The sequence below is a fragment of the Ovis canadensis genome, chromosome 15, assembly GCF_042477335.2.
Source record: "Ovis canadensis isolate MfBH-ARS-UI-01 breed Bighorn chromosome 15, ARS-UI_OviCan_v2, whole genome shotgun sequence".
Classification (NCBI taxonomy): domain Eukaryota; kingdom Metazoa; phylum Chordata; class Mammalia; order Artiodactyla; family Bovidae; genus Ovis; species Ovis canadensis.
In genome coordinates this window covers 83,544,059-83,566,797 of record NC_091259.1, presented here as the reverse complement: position 1 = coordinate 83,566,797, position 22,739 = coordinate 83,544,059, and the positions used below count along the sequence as shown (strand labels likewise).

At 45.1% G+C, this 22,739-nt stretch overlaps 1 protein-coding gene across 9 annotated transcripts in view; it reads left to right on the top strand.

Moving 5' to 3' along the window:
* Window positions 1–22,739, top strand: part of AMBRA1 (autophagy and beclin 1 regulator 1) — a 173,822-nt gene that overhangs the window by 54,260 nt on the left and 96,823 nt on the right. For 4 of the 9 annotated variants that reach the window (XM_069554015.1, XM_069554011.1, XM_069554014.1 and 1 more), the window contains 2 exons: window positions 7,565–7,651; window positions 11,983–12,162. The exons of 2 other annotated variants lie outside the window; for them this stretch is intronic. In XM_069554015.1, the coding sequence (XP_069410116.1) occupies window positions 7,565–7,651; window positions 11,983–12,162 (267 nt within the window). The remainder of the gene's footprint in view (window positions 1–7,564; window positions 7,652–11,982; window positions 12,163–22,739) is intronic. 3 more of the 9 variants (XM_069554016.1, XM_069554017.1, XM_069554012.1) reach the window with 1 other exon arrangement.

The window sequence follows — 22,739 nt, the reverse complement described above, 5'->3', positions numbered from 1 at the left end:
AGTGCCTATCGTTGGATAACTTAAATGATAATTGCCACTGTGTGAAATGGGGAGGCTTGGATGCCTCCGCTGTAAAGCAGAGATGTCAATTTGGAAATCATAATAGAGGTGTCGTTTCAGAACACACAATTATTTTTTACTAAGAATAAGGGCTTGTCATGCGCTGAGGCAGAGATCTGGGGCTTGCAGAGCAGGATGCAGACGTGGAGAAGGCAGTAGTGTGTCCAGGTTTCTTTGGCCTCCCACCCCTTCACTGCCCCTGAAAACACTGCCCTCTCTCCCCTGCGAGCTCTCCTTTGGCAATAAGCTGTCTGGGAGCATCAGTGGTAGTTTCCCAGGCAAGTAGCCAGCCTCTGACTTTATGATTTAATAAGCCTCCCAGGGACCAGGCTGCACCGCGTTTATCAGGACAAACATGTCAGCACTTTAACCTGAGTGGCTGAAGTGACCCGAGGGGTGAAGACTGATGTCAGCAGTTTCTGAGAAACTAGTTCCTTCAGGAATTTCTGTGTGAGGTTTTGGACATCCAGAAACCTTGTCTGAAAGGCACGGGGTCAGTGACAGGCGATCAGATATGTCTTCTTGCTTATTTTTCCAAATCTTAGTCTTGCTGATTTACTCTCCTTAGATATTTACTGGCTTCCTTTTGTGTGTTCATTAGGATGTGAGTTTTAATGGGGATAAAAAGATGACTTGGATCCAGTACTTGCTTTCATGTAGCTTATAGTCCAGCGGTAGAAACAAGAAGACGTAAGGAACTGCAGTACCGAGTGGCAGGGGGCAGGCCTTTTAAGAGAGGGCTCAACCGCAATGGGGGATGAGGGAAGCGAGGGGGAGCTTCTCACCAGAAGAGTCAGACATTTGAGCTTTGAAGGATTTTTATAGGCAGAGATGGGGAAGAACTTTCCAGAAAGAAGGAATGGCCAAACGAAAAACGGGTGAAATAGTGAGGGGTGTGTTTAGTATAGCATTAGAGTAGTAGTTCTCAAAGTGTGGCCTGGGGTCCCTGAAGTCAAAACTATCTTTATAACAATGCGGAGATATTCTTTGTCTTTTTCACTCTTTGTGCTTGTATATTCCATTTTTCTCAGTTTTAATCTCAAATATAGTATATATTGGTAAATAAAACCCATATAAGCAAAAGCTCTTTGGGGTCCTCAATAATTTTTAAGAGTGTTAACTGTATATAAAATAGATAACTAATAAGGCCCTACTGTGTATCACAGGGAACTTGACTCAATACTCTGTAATGACTTATATGGGTTAAGAATCAGAAAAAGTGGATATATGTATAACTGATTCACTTTGCTGTTTACCTGAAACTATACAACATTGGAGATCAACTTTACTCCAATAAAATATATATTTTTTAAGTTTTAAAGGAACTCTGAGACCAAAAAGTTTGAAAACCACTGGACCAGAGCTTATAGTATGTTCAGAAGGAATGAGAAATTGGACTGTGCAGCTTTGAGTGCCACACTGAGGAATTTGGAGTTTATTCCCTAAGCAGAAGGGAGTTATTCCTTTGAGCTTGGCTCCCCTAAACTGGACTAGCAGATGTCACGCACACACCAGAGCCAGACTGGGAAATTACTCATCACGTGTGGGGCACCAGTGGCATCCTATTAGTAGCTCCTAGGAGCAGTTGTGGAGAAGGTGATGGCACCCCACTCCAGTACTCTTGCCTGGAAAAGCCCATGGACGAAGGAGCCTGGTGGGCTGCAGTCCATGGGGTTGCTAAGAGTCGGACATGATGGAGGGACTCCACTTTCAGTTTTCACTTTCATGCACTGAACCCACTTTCATGCACTGAACCCACTCCAGTATTCTTGCCTGGAGGATCCCAGGGAGGCGGAGCCTGGTGGGCTGCCATCTGTGGGGTCGTACAGAGTCGGACGCGACTGAAGCAACTCAGCAGCAGCAGCAGCTGTCCTTATCCGTATATCAGAGTGTCAGCAGTTGATTGTTTCTAGTGTTGGAGAAGTCTGTACATGATTGTTGGCTTTAGTTTGTTGATTTTTTGTGTGATCTGACAACCAGTTTAAAAGCATATCTTTAGGATATAGTTGTTTATTAAGGAAGAGTTCTCCCTGGCTTGTTTATTCTGCCTAGACCGTTACCCAGACTTCCTGCTTCTCAATCCTAATATCTAGTCAATTTGAAAGAAAGTTTCTTTCCTTTCAGATAACCCGTCTACCCTGACAACAACTTTGTTCTTTTCCAGAGCTTTCTTCTACTACTATTTTTTATTGTTTTCTTAGTCATCAAAGGATACAGCTGATCTACGGAACCTTTGTACAGATTCAGGGTGTTAATTGAGTCAGGAAGAAATAGTTATATTCATATAAAATATTAGGAATTTTGTAGCTTAAATTGTCTTCCTGTTGACATGATTTTAGTAGGGCGTAATATTAATTTTTGATGACTTACTCTAGTGTGTAATACTTTAAGTTTTTTTGTTCCTTTCCATAGTGACTCCACCTTTTACTTTAGAGCATGAATGGCCAGATTTTTTTTTTCTGTAAGGGGCTGCTGCTGCTGCTAGGTCTCTTCGGTCATGTCCAACTCTGTGCAACCCCATAGATGGCAGCCCACCAGGCTCCCCCGTCCCTGGGATTCTCCAGGCAAGAACACTGGAGTGGGTTGCCATTTCCTTCTCCAATGCATGAAAGTGAAAAGTGAAAGTGAAGTCGCTCAGTTGTGTCTGACTCTTCGAGACCCCATGGACTGCAGCCTTCCAGGCTCCTCCATCCATGGGATTTTCCAGGCAAGAGTACTGGAGTGGGTTGCCATTGCTTTCTCCCTGTAAAGGGCTAGGCAGTATGTATTAGAGGTTTATTATAGGCCTATCCCTATCTAGACTACTCAACTCTGCCTTCCTAGCTCCAGAGCAGTCACAGACAATATTTGAATGAATGGTTATGGCTGTGTTTGGATAAAACTTTATTTATAAAAGCAGGCAGCTGGCCGAGTGCCTGTAGTTTGCCAAACCTGCTTTTTAGAGGCAATTTGCTATTTTGAAGAAAGTCTTTTTAAGAAGTGAGTGATTCTTTTGCAAATGAGTAGTTTTCTCTTTAGTTTTCAGTGGTTTACTTTTAGATTTTGTATATTTGATGTTTTAAATTTTGAAATAATTTCAGACTTGCGGAAAAGTTGCAAAAATAGTGCAAAGAATTCCCGTTATACTCTTCACTCACATTCACTGTATGTTAACATTTTACCACATTTTCTGTAGTATTTTCTCTCTTTTGCTGTATCTATATATGAATATGATTATGCGTTTGTTTAGTTTTAATATTTTATGTTTGTGATTATTGTGTTAAATATTGAATTTTCTTAAAGTAGTGTGTAGTCTGATAGAACAGTGGCCTTTAGACTTAAAAAGAACACTTCTGTTACTAAAAGGCTTCTGAGCACTTGTGCTTGTGTGTATGTGTGTGTGTGAGATACACATTGTGGTTATACATTTAAGTCAAATGTTCTGATATTTTCTTCCTGTTCTCCAGTAGGTCAGAATAGCACAGCCCGTGGTGCCCCTCACTTGAACACCACTGGCTTAGAGAATGAACTAGGCAGACTTGTAAAGAAAAGGTTTTTCCTCTGCCATAGCTTCAGTGACTCTTCAAAACATCTCTAACTGGAGTTAACAGGTCAGGATGAAGTGGTACCTTCAAACTTCCACCAACTTGCGTGAGCCCTGCTAAGTCCTGCCTGGTGTCATATTACTGAATTGCTTGATTAACCATGAAGTCAAGTGAGAGTTGTAGCGGCCAGAGCAGAAGGCACTCAGCTGCCATTCTGTTCCGTTCTTTTGCGTCATTTCCCCCTCGATGGCTCTTGGCAAGAAGCTGACTGTGGGAGAGAAAGACCTTTCTTTGAGTTTCCTAGGCGTGCTGGTGGCATTCACTTGCCTAGTCGCCCTAGCTCTTCCTTTCTTCACCGCCGATCGTGACAGCCTTTCCAATCCTGCAGATGGTGCCTGTGTTGTGACTGTAGAGAGCTTCATGTGTCGTCAGCGACGCGTGTTTGGGGGTGCTCTTCGTAGTGATTGGCTCTCCTGTGTTGTAGCTGTAGAGAGCTTAATGTGTCATCAGTGATGCGTGTTTGGGGGTGCTCTTCGTAGTGATTGGCTCTCCTGTGTTGTGACTGTAGAGAGCTTCATGTGTCGTCAGCGACGCGTGTTTGGGGGTGCTCTTCGTAGTGATTGGCTCTCCTGTGTTGTGACTGTAGAGAGCTTCATGTGTCGTCAGCGACGCGTGTTTGGGGGTGCTCTTCGTAGTGATTGGCTCTCCTGTGTTGTGACTGTAGAGAGCTTCATGTGTCGTCAGCGACGCGTGTTTGGGGGTGCTCTTCGTAGTGATTGGCTCTCCTGTGTTGTGACTGTAGAGAGCTTCATGTGTCGTCAGTGATGCGTGTTTGGGGGTGCTCTTCGTAGTGATTGGCTCTCCTGTGTTGTGACTGTAGAGAGCTTCATGTGTCGTCAGCGACGCGTGTTTGGGGGTGCTCTTCGTAGTGATTGGCTCTCCTGTGTTGTGACTGTAGAGAGCTTCATGTGTCGTCAGCGACGCGTGTTTGGGTGTGCTCTTCGTAGTGATTGGCTCTCCTGTGTTGTGACTGTAGAGAGCTTCATGTGTCATCAGCGATGCGTGTTTGGGGGTGCTCTTCATAGTGATTGGCTCTCCTGATTTTGTGTATTAGAGTTAAAATGCCATGTATGTATGACTTGCCAGTCCACTGTATTGCCTGGGAGCAAATGGTGCCAACAGATTCTAGTAAGTAGGTATAGGGGGTATATCTTCTGGAAGAATCTCATCGGGGACTCCCCAGAGACAAAACTTAACATTTTGGTGTAACTCTGTTTTAAGAAGTCTTCCTAATTAAGATCGGAATTTAGGGTGTGGAGTAGAGTTTGTGGAATTATAAAATAGAACTAGTAAAATTGAAATGACTTAACCTAAGCTCTTCTGGCTCAAGAATCTCCTTTACAGCATGCCTAAAAACTCATCTAATTTCTCTGAATGCTGTCAGTGCCTTGGCAGAGTAGGGGGTAGCATTGGCCTCCTGATTTGGCAGGGTCATTTTAAAGAAGGATATACACTGGCTTACTCTGGATGATGCCCCTTGTCAAACGGCCTCTGCTTATGGAGGGTAACACAACAGGGCTCAGTGATATTCAAGACTCAGTCCAGAACCCATTGGGATAGAACAAGCTTCTGGGTGTTCCGAGGCAGTCAGCTGCTCCCAGATCTTACTTCTGTTCTTCAGCTCCCACCTAATTGCTGTAGCACAAATTTATTAGTAGTGAACATGTGTGTATGCTAAGTCACTTCAGTCGTGTCCAACTCGTTGCGACCCTATAGACTGTAGCCCACCAGGCTCCTCTGTCCATGGGATTCTCCAGGCAAGAATACTGGAGTGGGTTGCTGTGCCGTCCCCTAGGGGATCTTCCTGACCCAGGGATCGAACCCGAGTCTTTGGTGTCTCCTGCCTCGGCAGGGGTGTTTACCACTAGCACCACCTTATATGATGGCCTAAATTGATACACTTCTCAAAATTCCACTTCTTTTTCCAGTCTGTGTGCCTCTCACCATCCCCTCCTCTCAGAAACATCCCATCAAGATTCAGAGACATGCTGTTATCTTATGTGCACCTATGAAAGAAAAAAAATCCTGCCAAATAAACTGTATCACACAATTATAAGATGTATCCCTATTCCAGACATGTTAAAATGTTGGGGGGGGAAGCATGTCTTACAGTTGATGAAACACAGAATGTCTGCTGCTGTAAACAGTGATATCATTGAAGATTCAGGTTTCGACCACAGAGAAGTGTTGTATTGCTTTCTTCTCTTCCTCATTGGTTTCACTGTGTTCTGTCCCTTCAAGCGGTGGGATTGTTTTAACTTGTCTTAAGCGTGGGGATGATAAGCCTTGTGTAGATCAAGAACATGATATAACACTTGGCTGTTCTGGGTAGGAAGGGTAGGAAGCCAGGCTGATAGGCCTCTGCTGTTCTCTCTTCCCCAGACTGTTAGGGAAAATACTCCGGTGAGTCAGTCGCTGGGATAAAGTGACTGCACACTACTCTACCTAAAGCCAGCTGGTTTTAATAACAGTGAATTGAATTAACTCAATTGGAAAAGATTGGTAGCTGCTGTCCTTACCCTACAGATCTGCTTTAAAGAAGAGTCTGTGGGAGGGGGGTTCAGGATTGGGAACTCACGTACACCCATGGCTGATTCATGTCAATGTATGGCAAAACCAATACAGTATTGTAAAGCAAAATAAAGTAAAAATAAAAATTTTAAAAATTAAAAAAAGTAAGAGTCTGGCAGGGAGCCGGAGACCCGCTCCTGGGAGAGCCAGGCAAGATGCTGCCGGAGGGGAGCAGTGTGCATTTCTTCCTGAGACCTCTTCCTTGGAAACGTGTTCCGTGGCAGGAGCTTGATTGGCGCCAAGGCACACTGGAGTTGGGAGGCAGACACGGCAAACGGGGACCCTGAGCCATGTTCATCAGATGGGTTTTCACTGGCCCTTCCCATACGGAAAGGAGGAAAAATGTTTTAGTAAAACTTAACAGGAGACTTTGTGCAAAAGTCCAAATTTCTGGCATCCCTTTAAAAAATAGAAAGAGCCAGTGATACTGGATGCACACTCCAGTTTGCACTCGCAGTGGACTCGTGTGCGTAGTCATTTGCAGCATTTGGAGTCAGCAGGCCTTCCCTAGGGCTCCGGTGCTCTCACGCAGCCGTGGTGTGCTGCCATGCAGCGCACCTAACTCCCTGGCCCGCTGATCTCCTTTTTGTGTAGCAATGCTTACCTTTCCAGGCTGCGGAGAGATTAAATGAAGTACATGTGAAGTGCTTAGTATTGCCTGGCACTAAAAAAATGCTCAGTAAATTAACCCATAGGACCATTGTACTGATGGCTGGGCTAGATTATATAATTGAAGATTGTTTTTATCAGTTGTTAAGAAGGAAATGGCAACTCTGTCCAGTATTCTTGCCTGGAGAATTCCATTGACAGAGGAGCCCGGAGGACTTAGAATCCATGGGATCAGAGTCGGACATGACTTAGTGACTAAACCACCAAGAAAGCCCTAGAGGGTACTCCCACGAAGGGTGTGGGCAGAGCAGAATGCCTAGAAGATAATGGGATGTGAATAAGGATAACATGGGGGAACTGAACGCCAAAGTAAACTGTTGGCATTCCATGGTAAGCTCTAGGTTTGCCTCTTTTTCCTCTCTCATGTTGATCCCAACCTCCTGTTTGTCTGCTGGAGGTACTGCAGATGAAAATAAGATCATGTCTCTAAAGCATTTGTTCATTTCTCACAGAAGAGCAGTATTCAGGATCATACAGTGGTCATATCCAGTGTGGGCACTCTGGAGTGCTTCATATCCTTACGCCTCTAAGTGCTGGTAGGAAGGATGTGAGCCCAGACAAGAGGTGTCAGCTAGCCGCAAAGGGGGATGTTATTTATCTCTCTCCCCCATTTTTCCTTATGAATGACCTCTGAGTTGGTAATTGACAGGGATTATTGCCATTTTTTTAATCTCTGCTAGGAGGCTGCTGGAGTCTTCCCTCATTTCATTATCCCGTTATGATGGAGCAGGATCCAGAGAGCACCCAATTTACCCAGACCCAGCGAGGTAAGGCTAAAGTGAGCAATGGCACCAGGTGGGGGGGAGGGGCTGCCCTTGGGGTTGCCGAGCTGCTGGAAGCCCCGTCCTGTGCCTCTCTGGTCCTGGTGCTCTTGGACTCTTCAGTTACAGTTTTGAGACAGGTGGTTCAGGTGAAGGGGAAGTGTTCCAGGTAAGTGAACAGCGCCTCTGGTGGCAGAGGGTTATGACCGAGCCTTCATCCTTTGGGGCTCCCTGGCAGAGTCCTAGGATATTTCTTTTCTGCCATTACCATTCAGATGGACAGCCAAAAGGGAAATGACAGTTTTTATTAATAGGGAAATCACTTAACGAGTTAAAAACAAACCAAAAAATCCTCATTTGAGAGAGAATTTAGAACATCAGAAGGCAGAAATCAAGGTCATTCAGATGTTGACTTTTTGGAGACTACGTGAAGAAAGAGATGGCTGACAAAGGGTAACTGAGTAAAATAAGCTGCATGTTAGTGAAGAGCTTGCCTTACACTAACTAGCAGACATTTGAAAAGACCTTGAAGAGATTAAAAAAAAAGTTCTCATGAGTTTAAGGCCCACCTTTATACTGGTAACTCAGGAGCAAGGATGGGGTGTTGAGTTGATGTATAATATTTATTTATGGTGAGCAGCCCTTTGGGGATGTCACAGCTGGACCTAATAATTCTGTGAGTGATCCAAAAGGGGGATAACCTGCACATTCTTTAAGCAACTCCAGAACACACACTGTGAAGTTTTGCCAAAAGAAGAGGGTAGTTTATAACGGTGGGGTTGAAGGTAACAATGTGGGTCAGAAAAGGCTAAGTGAGCTTTGCTGTAGATCAAGAATTTCAAGTCAAGATTGGAATCTTTAGACCAAGTCGATTTCAAGGATATTGAATGATTTCGTTGTTACCACAGTTATGTCATGATTCGGAGCATTCTTTCTAAGACACTAATGGAAAGATTCCCCATCATCCTATTACTTCCTTTTCCGTACCCCACAAATAGCCAATCCAAGGATCAGGGAACCAGGGATTTATGGTTTTAAAACGGGTAGACGACTCTGACGGGGACTGAGACAAGGAAGGCAGTCTGCAGTCGCATTTGAAAGCAATGCGCCCTCGGTAAGAGAAGGAATTGTGCTGCATGCACCGGTTTCTTTGAAACGCTGAGAGGACTTCCTGCCGTAAAGCCGTTGTTTCTTCTTTTTTTTTAAGGACAGTAGTGGGAATCTCAACCCCAGAATTTTTAACCTGACAAAGTTTAACAGTGATTCATAAAGACCATTACTTGTCCTCCTTTCATGTAATAAGCTTGTTGTTTATTCCCACTCAGATCTTTACCACAGAAACACCAGGCTTTATGGTGTTTGTATTTTTACATTTTCCCTTTAAACATAAAGTAGGTTTTTTATCGAGGGAGGTAGTATTCTTCCTTAAAGAAAACTTGAGTTATTTAAAATATTCACTTGGAACACTTTTAGAGTTTGATAATTATCAAGCTCTCAAGTAGAAGGATGATTGTTACCTCATTATTGGCTTTTTAATTTCTTTTTCCTCTTAGACTTCACCCTGCATAATATGTATAGATCAAAAATTTTATGAGACATCTCAGCATTCAGATCCTTAGCTTCCCTTAGATACGTAAAAAGACAAGACTAGGATATACTTCTACTTAAGAGTTGTGCCAAGAATACATTTTTCTTTACCACTGATGGCATACTTTTATAGCTTAGGGAATTCCTGTTCAATGGTGAAATTAAACAATTGAGGTTACCTAGTGCTGAATTTTTACCCCTACATAAAAGGGCAGTCTTTATTTAATTATTGTTAGCATCAGCATTCGGAGGTGATGGCACCCCATTCCAGTACTCTTGCCTGGAAAATCCCATGGACGGAGGAGCCTGGTAGGCTGCAGTCCATGGGGTCTCGAAGAGTCGGACACGACTGAGCAACTTCACTTTCACTTTTCACTTTCATGCATTGGAGAAGGAAATGGCAACCCACTCCAGTGTTCTTGCCTGGAGAATCCTGGGGACGGGGGAGCCTGGTGGGCTGCCGTCTGTGGGGTCGAACAGAGTTGGACACGACTGAAGCGACTTAGCAGCAGCAGCATTATATCTACGTCTCTCACCTTAATGTGAGTTTTCCATTAGGGTCGGCTTTCAACTGAGGAACAAGTGTTTTTGTGGTCACTTATCAGTATCATTTCTAAAAAACGAATCTTCATTCTCTTAAAATTTATTTTTTCTTTAAACTTCAGTTTTTCATTCCTTTCTAGTCTGATTAACTTGAGAATTTAACCAACAGCAGTTGATTTCTGCTGGCAGATTTCTGTGTATTTGGTAGAGACAGTATTGACTTCTGTCTGTTGAAAATGTAGTTCTTGATTCATCCTCACCAAATGCATGGTACCAGGTGCCCAAAGAGACAGTAAATGTCCCACAGGTTGAGACGTTAATTCTTACACTCTGATGATCTTGGCCAAGGCCTTTGTACCTTCCATGGCCACCTAGTACATAGAGATAATTTGGAATCAGAGGCACCAAAGGCAGCATACTGTTCCGTAACACAGCCTTCTCCAAAGACTGTGTCCTGGCCTCCTTGGAAAGTTTGTTGGATGGTTGGTCAGAAGGGTGCCACCTGGGATGGCAGTCATTTCTGAGGCAGCCTTATTTCGTCTTAACTGCAGGATCTTCTTTGGTCTGAGTGAGTAGATTTACTGAGGATTTGCCCAGGGTCTTACTTTGTCCAGGAGTAATGAAAGATCAGGCAGCAAGATGTTTGTAAATACTTTTCCTACCATTTGGATACAAGTATTTCTTTTTCCATTCTCAGTCAGTTTTTCCAGAGTTCCATTGTTTAAAAAGATGCTTTTTTTCCTTTTATATTCAAACATTGTAGAAGTTAAGGTCCCTGGGAATCCTCATCAGGATTGCTGTGTTTTATTTTTTGTTCTAATTACAGAAATAGATATATATATTTATGTATATATATATACACACACACACACATACATCATACATACCATTCTTTAATTTTCCCCCACTTAAATTTTTATTTTAGAGGGCTTTTGTTTTGTGTATATAGGGATAACTTTTTCTTTTCAACTGTTTCATGGTGTTTTTTTGTATAGGTATAATTTATTTAATCTTTTGATGGACATTTGAGGTGTTTCTGGTTTTTCACTAGTGCCAACAGTTTATATATTTATCTTCAATATCCTTGTGTATTTCTGTAGGATAAAATCACTAATGGAATTGTTGAATGGAAGCGTATGTGCCTTGGGCAGGTTTTAAGTCTTGAAATTGCTTAGTACCACTTAATATATATATAAAGCATTTTTCTGTTATTGGTCTACTCTCACTTTCTCAATTGACAGCCTCAAATTATATGTGTTGTGAAAGACGGAGGAAAAACTTGAGAAAGCAGGGACTATCCAAATTGTATAGGACATGGATGTTTTCATGGAGTATGAAGGCGCTGACCCATGGTCAGAATGCAGGTCTGTCTAGATTACTTGCTTATGAGAGCAGCCATCATAAGGTGCTGACCCATGGTCAGAATGCAGGTCTGCCTGGATTAGTTGCTTATGAGAGCAGCCACCGTAGGGAGAAGAGTGCTGTCTTCTGTGTTGCTCAGTGCCCGTGTAGCCTCTGATGCTCTGTTTTAAGAAATAGACGAATCTTTCAGATTTTCTGTTTCTCCTGAGTATATGGTACTCTGTCTCTATCCTGAGTATCTTTTCTGTGTTAAAGTATCTGGATAATCTGTAAAGGAGAGATAAGAAAGTTCAAAGAGGTAATCCTAAGGAACTAGGACAGTTCTGGAACTATAGATGTTTGTTGGAGAAGAAAGGAGTCCTGGTGAAGGGGATGCCTGAAGATGCCTTCTTCAGCCATCCTGGGTTCACTGTCTCTCAGCCTATCCTCTCATCTGTAAAGTAAAAGAAGCTGCGGTCCCTTTCGTGTCTTACATTTTGAGTACGGACGATTAGGGGAAAGCTGCGAGTCTTTATAAAGGGCACCCTGAGAAGTTTATAAGAGGTCCCTTGGGAAACTAAAAAAGAAAACTCCAGTGTTAAACTCGCGGGAGGGGGCAGCTGTTGATCAGATGACGGCTGATTAAACAGCCTCTTTAACCACCAGTATTTCTGTTCCAAGATAAGGCAGTCTGATAAGCACGTTGTGCAGTACAAACCTCCTGGTGAGTTAAATGCCCTTTATTTTTCCATGTCTCCGGAGTTCGCCTCAGCAGGGAGATGTGATGGGAGAGCTGGACTCACTGTCTTCCGCAGTGTTCCCCACATTAGTGCTAGTTTGGGTCTGTTCCTCTCTGTCTCTCTCAGGTTATCTCCTGCTGCTTACTATGCCCAGAGGATGATCCAGTACCTGTCACGGAGAGACAGTATCCGCCAGCGCTCCATGCGCTACCAGCAGAACCGCCTCCGCTCCTCCACTTCCTCCTCTTCCTCAGACAACCAGGGTCCATCCGTGGAGGGAACCGACTTGGAGTTTGAGGACTTTGAGTAAGTAACTGTTCAGCTTGCTTTCTCCCCCCTCCTCCCAAGTCGTGAGTACTTCCAAGTTGGCCACTGTCCAAGCAATGGTGGTTGACATTCTGGCTTCACACCCTTAAGTTATTACTTATGAGCAGTAGCATGGGGTGAGGGCCAGAGGGTTAAAATGCCCAGGGCACTCCCCACCTCTGGCCAATGCACTGCTGATTGCCTGGCGCCTGGGGGAAGAGACAGCCCTCGGGGCCCAGGCCAGCCTGGGAGAAGATGGCTGCTGCACTTCGGGCGACATTTTTACTTCCCTTTTGCATGAACAGTGACTATGGAAATGCTTCATGTGGACTGACTTCACACCATCCAGGAGGCAGGAGGGTTGGTGTTTTTTTCTCTTAAGAAAAAGTGGATATAGAGATTAAAAATAAGTCTTGAATTTCCCCCGGAGACAGAATTCTCTTACACCCTCGATCACACTGCTTCTCTGAGGTCCTGGTCCCTTGCCGCTCAGTGTCCTCAGTCTCCCTAAACCCCCAGCAAGGATCCTTTGGAGATGGCCTGTCAGACTAATATGGGGGTTGAGAGGTGTTTCCTCCATCTTCGAGCCTCTTTGAGTGGTCAGCTGGGTTACAGGGTTGAACTGAAGGAGCAGCATCAGCCCTGGGCTGTGGGGTCAAGCTCCGCAGTGTGGCTGCTGGGTTTTACAATCTCTCAGCTGCCACGCCCGACCTTTCTAGCCACCTCTTGTATTTCTTTCTATCCTGAAACTGAGTTTTCCTGGCTCGTATCAAATTGGACATTTGGCTCTTGCTTTGATTCCTACATTTTGATTTTCTCAAAACATGCAAAATAAGAAAGAGAGAAGGATGGTTGAGCATCCCCCCCACCCCCCCGTCTCTTTTGCTGCCAGTACCAGAATAGGACAGCCTGTCAGTCATCTTCCTTTTTCTTCCCGTTAATCCTGACATGACCTGGTCAAGTCTGGGATCTTAAGAGTCCTGCCTCCCTTCCGCCTTCTTTCGTGAGCTGAATGGATAGTTCCCCAGGAGCCATCTTGCAGTGGAGCTTTAAGGTGTTTGAGAAATATCTTTGCCTCCAAGGACCAAGAAGATGGGGACACCCATCGTACCAATTTGCCCTCGTGATTCAATCCTTAAACACGCAAGCAACTGTGTACTTAGAGGCAGAAGGAATGCTCAGTGGGAGGTTCATTTGTCTGCGGAAGATGGAAATGTGAAGGAAATGCAAGGATGCTCTGAAACAGCTGTGCTGTGGCAAACGGAGGAGAGGCAGCGGGGCGGGAAGGGCCCAGCTGCTCGGGGACTCTCGGCATGTGTCCTCCTGGCCTAAGTCCCTGCTTGGGGGGAGGGGCGGGGGATGTGGGCCTGGCAGTGAAGGGACAGTCTCCAGTCCGCCTTTAGCCAGGCAGACACCTGTAGGGAGATCTGTTCCTTGTCGAAATGAGTGTTTTTCCAGCCCCGGGGGCTATTCAGCGACGCAGTCTCGGTACAAGGCCAAGGCTGCCTGGACTCAGGGCTGCTGAGAAGCCTCGGAAAGCCCGTGGAGCCCTCTCTCCACGCGCGTGTGGAAGGCTGTTGTCTCTCCGCCGTGGTGAAACGCAGGGCTCGTGCCTTTGAGCTGTATCTTGCCTCGTGACTTGTCCTTCACAGTGGAGTTCTGGGTTAGTTTAAAACGTTCTGCTCCCACCTTGCCTTCTCTTCCTTCTGTTGCCGCCTCCTCCCTCTCTCCTTCCTCCCCCCATTTCCGTGTCAGACTGCCTCCTCTTTGTGTTCCCCACGGCCCACCTGTGCCCTCGCCGCCCCCTGGCGTCAGCACGGCCTGAATTTACGTCGCCTTCTTCACCTTTCATGCACTGACTTAGCCATTGTTTTTTCCCTTGGGGTCTCACACGGCTCCCTGCTTAGTGACGGTGGACTGGTTTCTCTCCGGCCCCCCCAAAGCCCCTCCCCTGGTGTTTGCCTTTCTTTGGGGGCTGGAGCAGACCGTAATCTTGTTTTTCAAGAGCAGCTGTGGGTCAGCCACCTCAGTGTTAGCTGTCCAGGCCTCGTGCAGGACACTGCTGGCTGCTTGAGGCCCATTTACCATCTGCTGGTGCGTCCTCTCCTTCCCCGTCCTCCTCCCCTGCTGTAGGCCGAGGGCTACTTGTGTTTGCCCCTCTGTTAGTTTCCAGGGGCTCTGAGAGGGGACAGAGTGAGAAAGTTAGGGACTGTACCAGCTCCTTTTAATTTGTTTCCCCAATCCTTTTCCTCAACCAGAAGGGTAGTTACAGGCTGTACACTTGTAATTTATAGTTCTTTCAAGTACCGAGACGCAGGTAAGTTAGGTGTGGCCTGGGATCCTCCTAACACTTAGAATACCGTTTAGAGGCACTGCCCTGCTGGGCTTCCTCGCCTTCCTAGCACAATGCGTGCCTACCTCTGCTCCTCCAGCACAACCTCTTCTCTTTCCTTCCATTTGTGGAGTCGGAGATCATTTTGCCTTTCTCCGGCGTGTGTCATCCGGGTGTATAGTGGCCTCACTAAAACAGAGGGAGCCATTCCCCATATCCCTGCTGTTTTGGTTCTCTTTAATCTTCCATCGAATGAAAGGGATCAGCTACCATATTTTTCATGTACACTAATTAATAACAGACACAACATTGTATATTTAAAAATATAGTTTACTCATTATAATAATCCTCTGAGATAGTTGTTCCTTTCAGTGTGGTTTTTTTAAAGTAAGGATACTGAAGCTTGGCCGAAATCAGGCATAACTAAGATTAGAGATCAGGAGCAAACATATTCAGTGTCTGACTTTATTGTCCTGCAGATGTAAAACCCTTTAAAAATGATGTACAACCACATTTGAGTCCTAGCTCTATGAGCTTGGTGGGGGAACAAGACTGTCTAGATTTATTGCTCGTGGGGGATAGCTTTGAAGGTTGGTCAACATCAGGTTAAATTTTCCATTCTTTGTCATCTGGATTGATGACCATCTTCCCTGGCAGGCATCTTCTCCTACCATTCATCTCTCTGTGGCAAGAATTGAGACTGCAGGGGCCCCGTGTTTGTCAAAATGCACAAACAGAACATCCAGAAACCTGCTGTCAGGAGGTCTGTCCTAAAGCCCTCAGCGTCTGTCTTTGCATAAAGATGCTCACAAGCAGGGGCAAGATGTGGCTGCCCCTGACCCTGCTGTCTGCCTGCTTCTGAGCTCAGACCACCCACTGGAATGTAGATGGCAAAGAAGCCGAAGGAAAACTCGCATTTTTATTTTCACCATCCCTTTGGAAAAAGACGGAGAGAGGCTTCTGTGAAGCCCAGGTTGAGTGCTGTGTTCCCGTAGTTCCTAAGTCCTGCAAGAGAGGTGGTGTCTGTGACTTGATGACTGTAGTTTTAACTATCCTTACCCCGCCTTCCTCATTTTATCTGTTATTCTAAACATAATTGCAATCCCAGAATCATCTCCCGATCATCTTCTTGCCTCTTTTTGTAACTACTTTGCCTTCCAAGGCAAAGATACCTTGCACTAATGACAGTCAGAACTGGAGAAGCTTCAGATTAGATCAGTCACAAATATCTCCCAGCACTGCGAAATTATATTCAACTTCTTAAAAACTGCTGCCAGCACAGAGAGAAATAGTCCCTCATTCGCAGTTGTGACACTGGGCTATACTTGGGGAAAACATCTCAGTGACAGATCCTAGTCATTCAGCCTTAAGATGAAGTCTCTTTAAGTCTGTTGCATGTATTTTATTAACTCTTCCAATATATCTGGTTGTATTTGGTCTCCTTTTACCTAGAAATCCATGCTGTGAGCAAATACGCCAGTTTCCTTGTGAAATGATTGACAGTCGTTTCTGAGAGCTCAGGATGAGTGCCGGTTCCTCGGTTTGGCATGATGTGTTTGTCGCCCTGCCACACCCATTCGTGCAGAGGAGCCTCAACCCGCGGGCTTTCGTGTTCCCCTTGCCAGACGCGGGGAAGTTCTAACAAGGAAGTCATCGAAAGGTCGTCTTATATATAATATAGCTGAGGAGGGTTCTGAAGGCTGTCACTCAGCTCTGCCGTCTGACTGGGTGTGGCGTAGGAGAAGTTACTTGCCTTTATAAGTCTGGAATTCAGTTTTCTTCATCTGCCCTTTTGCCGTGACTAAAATTTAATTAAGTCACACCAAGAAAATATGTTCAACAACCAGCCGTGCTGCTCTCGCCCTGCATCTGCAGGTGAAGTCCTGACGGCTCGGTGGGGCCCACATGCTTGTGTCCAGTTTCAGGGCGAGGCGGTGCAGTCAGGCGAAGCCACACGGCCTCGGCAGCGGCTCCACCCCGTCCTCTCTTCTGTGTGCCAGATTTCCCAGGACTCCCATGGGAGTCGGTGACTGCTAATCACAAATGCGGTACTTGTAGCCGAGAAAGGAAAGGGTGAACCTTCAGCGGAAAAAGTTGTCTCTTCATTTTGGAACGAGGCTGCCTTTGTCTCTCTCTTTGGCTTACAGACTGTAAACTCTTTGATATCAGAAGTGCAAGAGAAACTGTGAGGGAAGACGCTGTTAAGTGACTGTTCTTTTTACTGCCTGGAACCTGCCAAAGCAGTTGAGTCAGGCACCCTAGGACACTTATCCAGTGGTGGTGTTACGTGGAAGTAGTCCTTAAACTGAGATGAGATAAGAAACTGTTCACTTCCTTTTTTTTTTTTTTTAACCAAAGTGTTAAATAATCTCACATAATTGATTTTTGTGATGGTTGCTTGTTTTTACAGGGTGGGTTTATAAAAAAGAAAGTATATGTCTTAAAATAGGACTTTTCCTCCAGATATACTTAAAGGCAAATAAATGCATAGTCATAGAAACGTGAAACATTCTGGAGTCTGTCAGGGGTTCCCTTGTTGACAAGTACGGGCAGGTTGTCAAATCCAAGATACAGCAGGAGATGAGCCCGGGAGTTAGAGTAGCGCCAGACCTTGGGACGTCTCGGGTACCTTGCAAAGGAGGTGACCTTTACCCTGTAGGTGAGAGGGAGTCACTGAAGAGTTTTAAGCCGTAGAATAACATGATCAGATCTTTACATAGTATCTTATAGCAGACTGTAAGAAGGTACCCCTGAAGTACAGGACAGCATTGTGTGAAGAGAGCGAGTACTTGGGAAGGCAGCTATGCTCACCACGATACCACCAACGCACATGGGAGAGGGTGCTAGGGGAGATGTGAGAAGGCTTCATGGATTTCAGCTGGGTGTGAAGACGGCCGAGGACTCTGACGGATTGACGTGGAGGATGGGAGTAGGGAAGGAGAGTCTAGACAAAGGAGTAGCTTAAGCAAAAACCTGAACACAGAAGATTAACAGGCTTTATTTGGAGACTCTGCAGAGATCCGTGGCTAGAGCAGTGGAAGCAATCGGTTGCTCCCTGATAACTCAGTTGGTAAAGAATCCACCTGCATTGCAGGAGACCCTAGTTCGATTCTTGGGTTGGAAAGATCCGCTGGAGAAGGGAAAGGCTACCCACTCCAGTATTCTGGCCTGGAGAATTCCATGGACTGTACAGTCCACGGGGTCGAAAAGAATCAGACAGGACTGAGCGACTTTCATTTTTCAGAGCAGTGGAGAGTTTGAGTGAGAAGATCAGAAAGACCTGGGCTGTGGAGGGCCTGGAATGCCTGGCTGAGAAGTTTTGACCTCATTTTTATCCGAGGGCAGCCATTATTCAATATGTATTTTAGGCAGTGAATTCTGACAGCACTGGTTAGGCAAGTGGCAAGTATATGGATGCAGGAAAACCAGTTAGAAAGCAGTGGGTGAAATCCACACGAGAACATATGAGGACTGCATGTTAAGTATTGGGTGTGAGAGGCCTTGGTGTTTTCGAAGAGTGGGGCCTATTTGTGAATGTTCCTGGGGAGACGAACCGCGTGAGTGCTGAGCTGTCTCACTTCCTACTTCTCCACACAGAATGTTGCCCAAGTCCTTTTTTACTCTCACTGGAACCAATTTTGAACTAAGTTTATAAAAGTAGCAAGTGACTCCCAGAGCAGCGGTGAGTGTAACCAGGATCTCTTGTGCGAGCCCGCTGGTCCCCAGAGCCTAACACCTATCGTCTAGGGACTCCTGGGATTTGTTATTTGATCTTTGGCAAGTCCCTCTCCTACCCCAGGCCTCAATGTCTGATCTTATAAAGTCAGATTAGATAATCTCTGAAGTTTATTTCAGCCCTAAAGCTCTTGGATCTTTGTTGGAGCTAACTAACTGTCTTAGAAGAATTTCCCTTGTACTCAGCAGACGTAGAATAATGAGAAGTCTCAGCAAAATGGGGAGACTTCCTCACTAAGGTGTTAGTCGCTCAGTTGTGTCTGACTCTTAGCGACCCCGTGGACTGTAACATACCACGCTCCTCTGTCCATGGGATTCTCCAGGCAAGAATACTCGAGTGGGTAGCTATTCCCTTCTCCAGAGGATCTTCTTGACCCAGGGATTGAACCCAGGTCTCCTGCCTTTCAGGAAAGATTCTTCGCCATCTGAACCACCAGGGTTCAGATTCCCCTCCTGAGGATTGCTGCTGCTGCTAAGTCGCTTCAGTCGTGTCCGACTCTGTGCGACCCCGTAGACGGCAGCCCACCAGGCTCCTCTGCCCCTGGGATTCTCCAGGCAAGAACACTGGAGTGGGTTGCCATGTCCCTCTCCAATGCATGAAAGTGAAGAGTGAAAGTCAAGTCGCTCAGTTGTGTCTAACTCTTAGCAACCCCATGGACTGCAGCCCACCAGGCTCCTCCACCCATGGGATTTTCCAGGCAGGAGTACTGGAGTGGGTCGCCATTGCCTTCTCCTCCTGAGGATTAGGAATAGGCTATCTGGTACCTATGGAGCCTCAGCATATTTATAAAATATATGCCTGCCTGAATTCCAGCCCTTTCCTGAGGATTCCAGCTCTTTCCTATTGCTTAGAAATACATAATATTGCTTGGCAGCTTGAGAATTAGTGTTCTTTCTGGGCAAGTATAATACATATGAATATTTATTATAAGGAATGCTAGGGGAAGAGAAAGAAAAATGAAATATGTCTGGGTTTAAAGAATTAAACAGCCACGAGGGAAGAGAGGGAAAGGAGGGTAACTATCACTTAGAGATAATGTATTTATTTTTTAATATAAAATGCACAATAGGAATATGGATTTGCATAATGTATGCAGATGAAATTAAAGGTAGAATAAGAAAGGAGAAGAATTTGTAAGTGGTAATTATCTGTTATATTACTATTCCTTGGAGAAGAATTAAGGCTCTGCATTTCCAAGAGACCTCTGCTATTAGGTATCCCCTGTGAATAATCCCTGCTGGGCCTGTGCCTCCCTCCTAGAAATCTCTCCCTGGTACACGTACACAGCCCTTCAAAGCAGAGACTAGAGCTTCACTAACGGCACCCGAGTAAGGAAAGGACTTGGTCAAGATCTCTGTGCATCCAGGGGCAGGAATGATGGAGTACGCCTTCTATTGTCTGGAAATTGAGTAGAAGCCGAAGAACACAGGGAAACAGATATTTTTTTTTTAATAGTCTAATTTTCAGCAGAGTCAACTGTGTATTGTCAAGAAAACAATGGCCTTTTGAGCTCTGTGCTGCCAGAGCTGCCTTGACAAAGGCCCGAGTCAGAGCTGTTTGTCACGAGCGGTGATGGCGGTGATGGCAAGCCCGACTGTCTGGTCAGGACTCAGACGGTGGCCTGTAGGTGTGTTTTCCATTCCTTTAAATTACGGCCTCTCTCTGAGGCAATTAATCCCAGGCATTTAGCAAGGGTAGCTGCTGTGTTTCTCCCTTGTTCCAGAGGTTGCTTTTTCTTGTATTCGGCACTCGTCTTAGATGCTTAATTGTTTGAAGGGTGTTTTTTTCCTTATAAAATGTTTTATAAGAAAGTCTGATTTTTTTTTTTTCTCTCTCACCTTCCCAAATACCCCTCTGAGAGTTAATCAGAGATGCACAGAGTTCAACAGCTGGGAAAGCCATTAATAACTCAGCCAGCTTCTGTCCCGCTGGCTTAAAGGCAGCTTCTGGCTGAGGAAATTGATGAGGATTTCTCAGGTGTTTCCCTGGAAAGGATTCTGGAGAGAGTCCTCCAGCGATAGAGGAGCAATGCCAGCATGTTTGCACACTCGGGTCTTCACTGTTTTTGTGTTTTTAAGTCCCTCCCCACCCCACTCCTTGAAAAGGGCATTGTCTATGTTACATTGTCCTTGTTCTTGTTTAGTTGCCAAGTCATGTCCAACTGTGTTGCGACCCCATAGTCTGTAGTCCATCCAGCAGGCTCCTCTGCCCATGGAATTCTCTAGGTAAGAATACTGGAGTGGGTTGCCATTTCCTTCTCTAGGGCATCTTCCTGACCCAGGGACTGAAGCTGTGTCTTCTGCACTGGCAGGCGGATTCTGAGCCCCCAGGGAATCCCTTGTGCTGGTGGTCTCCAGTAGTTAGCGCCCTCCATTATTCCTCTATGAACTGCCTCCTGGTCTACCTTCCACCCACTGCTCCTCTGGCAGACATTTTCTAACCTTCAGTCTCCGCCTGAATCTGCCTCCTTCATCTTGTGGAGTCTTGCTCCATGTTGATCTTGTATCAGCACTGAAGTGAGTGGCAGAGTCTGTGTAGTTTTCTGAATTGAACATGTTAAGTATTTGGTTTTTTTATTCCTTTGTCCTTTTTTAACACTCTCACCGCTCTTCCTTTCTCCCCTCACTTCTACCCACCCCTCCTCCGAGCCTTTGCAGATATCCTTTGCATTGAAATATGTTCTCCCATCTCAGCTCCTTATTTTGAATTTTCTCTCCTTTCTGAACTGTGGAAGAACTAGCAGCTAGAGTCATTAGTTGCTCTTTTCACCTCTCGCTTATTGGAGCCATGCCTTTAGTCAGGGATTTTTGTGTGCCAGCAGGAAAACCTGGGTCTTTTGCCCTCTTCCTGCTTAACTTGTCCACTGGTTGGGCATTCTGGCCTTTGCCACCTTGCTCATTTATGTTTTCAAGTTTTTTCCAGTCAGGAAATGTTTGAGTTGTTACTGTTATAGGCTATTTTCTCCCAGATGCCTTTGTGATTTTTTTTTTTTAATAGGCAGCATTTCATTTCTGTGTTCACCACGGTCCACTTTTCCAATCAGTCTGTATACAGTTCTGTCATTTCTGCTTCTTTGCTGGTGTGCCCAACAATATGAATTTGAAGTCTTCTCTACATTTTATTGAAATGCTGTTTAACTCCGACTTCCCTGTCATTAATCAAAATGTTAGATACATCTCCAATCACTTAATATATTGCCTCTTTTGTGGTTCCTAATGTAACCATCAGTCTGAGACTGCTTGTATCTGAGCCAGCTGATTTTCCTGTATATGCATCTTATTTTCCTCTCTCTCTCTATATATATATATATAAAAGGAGATTGTTATGATATGTTACTCAGAGATTACTGGAAGATATAGCTATATATAGATACATTTGTATATATCTTCCAGTAATCTCTAAGTAACATAAAGCCATTATCTCTGACCATGTTTTGTCCTCCTTCCTCCCTTCTTTTTTTAAATGGAAGGAGAAATTGAATCAGAAGGAAGTTAATTGTTTTTAGGTTTCTGTAACAATGAAAAGAGCCATAGGAAATATGTCCCAGGAGCCCAGATTTTCTCCCAGCCACGGTGTTTGTCCATTTTCCTGCGTTATCTTCATGTGTCCGTTCACCCAGCTCTGTGTCATGTGTGGGTTCTGGCAGTTTAGTTTAGTACTGTCTCCTATGGGCTTCCCTGGTGGCTCAATGGTGAAGAATTTGCCTGCCAGTGCAGGAGATGCAGGTTCCACCCGTGGGTCAGAAAGTTCCTTTGGAGAAGGGAATGGCTACCCGCTCCAGTATTCTTGCCTGGGAAATCCCACGGACAGAGGAGCCTGGCAGGCTATGGTCTATAGGGTCGCAAAGAGTCAGATATGACTTAGTGACTAAACAGCAGCTACTGTCTCCTGCACTGGCCCCCCCACCCCCCGCCTGCCTTTCCTGCCCCTCAAGTCTGCTTATGCCAGATAGAGTGCTGTTTATTGTCCAGAGGCAGAGGGTTCTCTGGCCCTTGTTCAGAAGTAAATTGTCAGCTCCACGTTGTGATTCTGGGAAGGCCAGCTCTCTCTCATAGCTGTAGAATAAAGTAATTGGATTTGTCCCATGATGCTTCTTTCTGTAACTTAATTTTCGACTGTTTTGAGGCTTAGGACTCTTTTTCCCCCCTTAGGACCCTTTTTAACTTCAAAATTTTTTCTAACTCCTCTCATGATAATTAGTTGCACTTTTAATGCCCATTGATAAGTAAAATATGTGAAGAGCTGTCATGAATTCCCTTGTACTTTTAACTGAATTGGTACTTTGATCACAACTTGAATCTACATATTGAAAAATAATAATATACTTAATTTGGGAGCTGCCTTTTTTGTTTGATAATCAGCTACTCCTTATAATAATTTGTGGGTTCCCCAGGGTTGCAGTCTACTGGTCAGGAACTTCTGATCTCGTTCTTTAGAATCCCCTTTTCACTTTCCGTATGGTCGTATCTCTCGTTCCTTGCATCTCCCTTCATCTGTACAGTTTCAAGT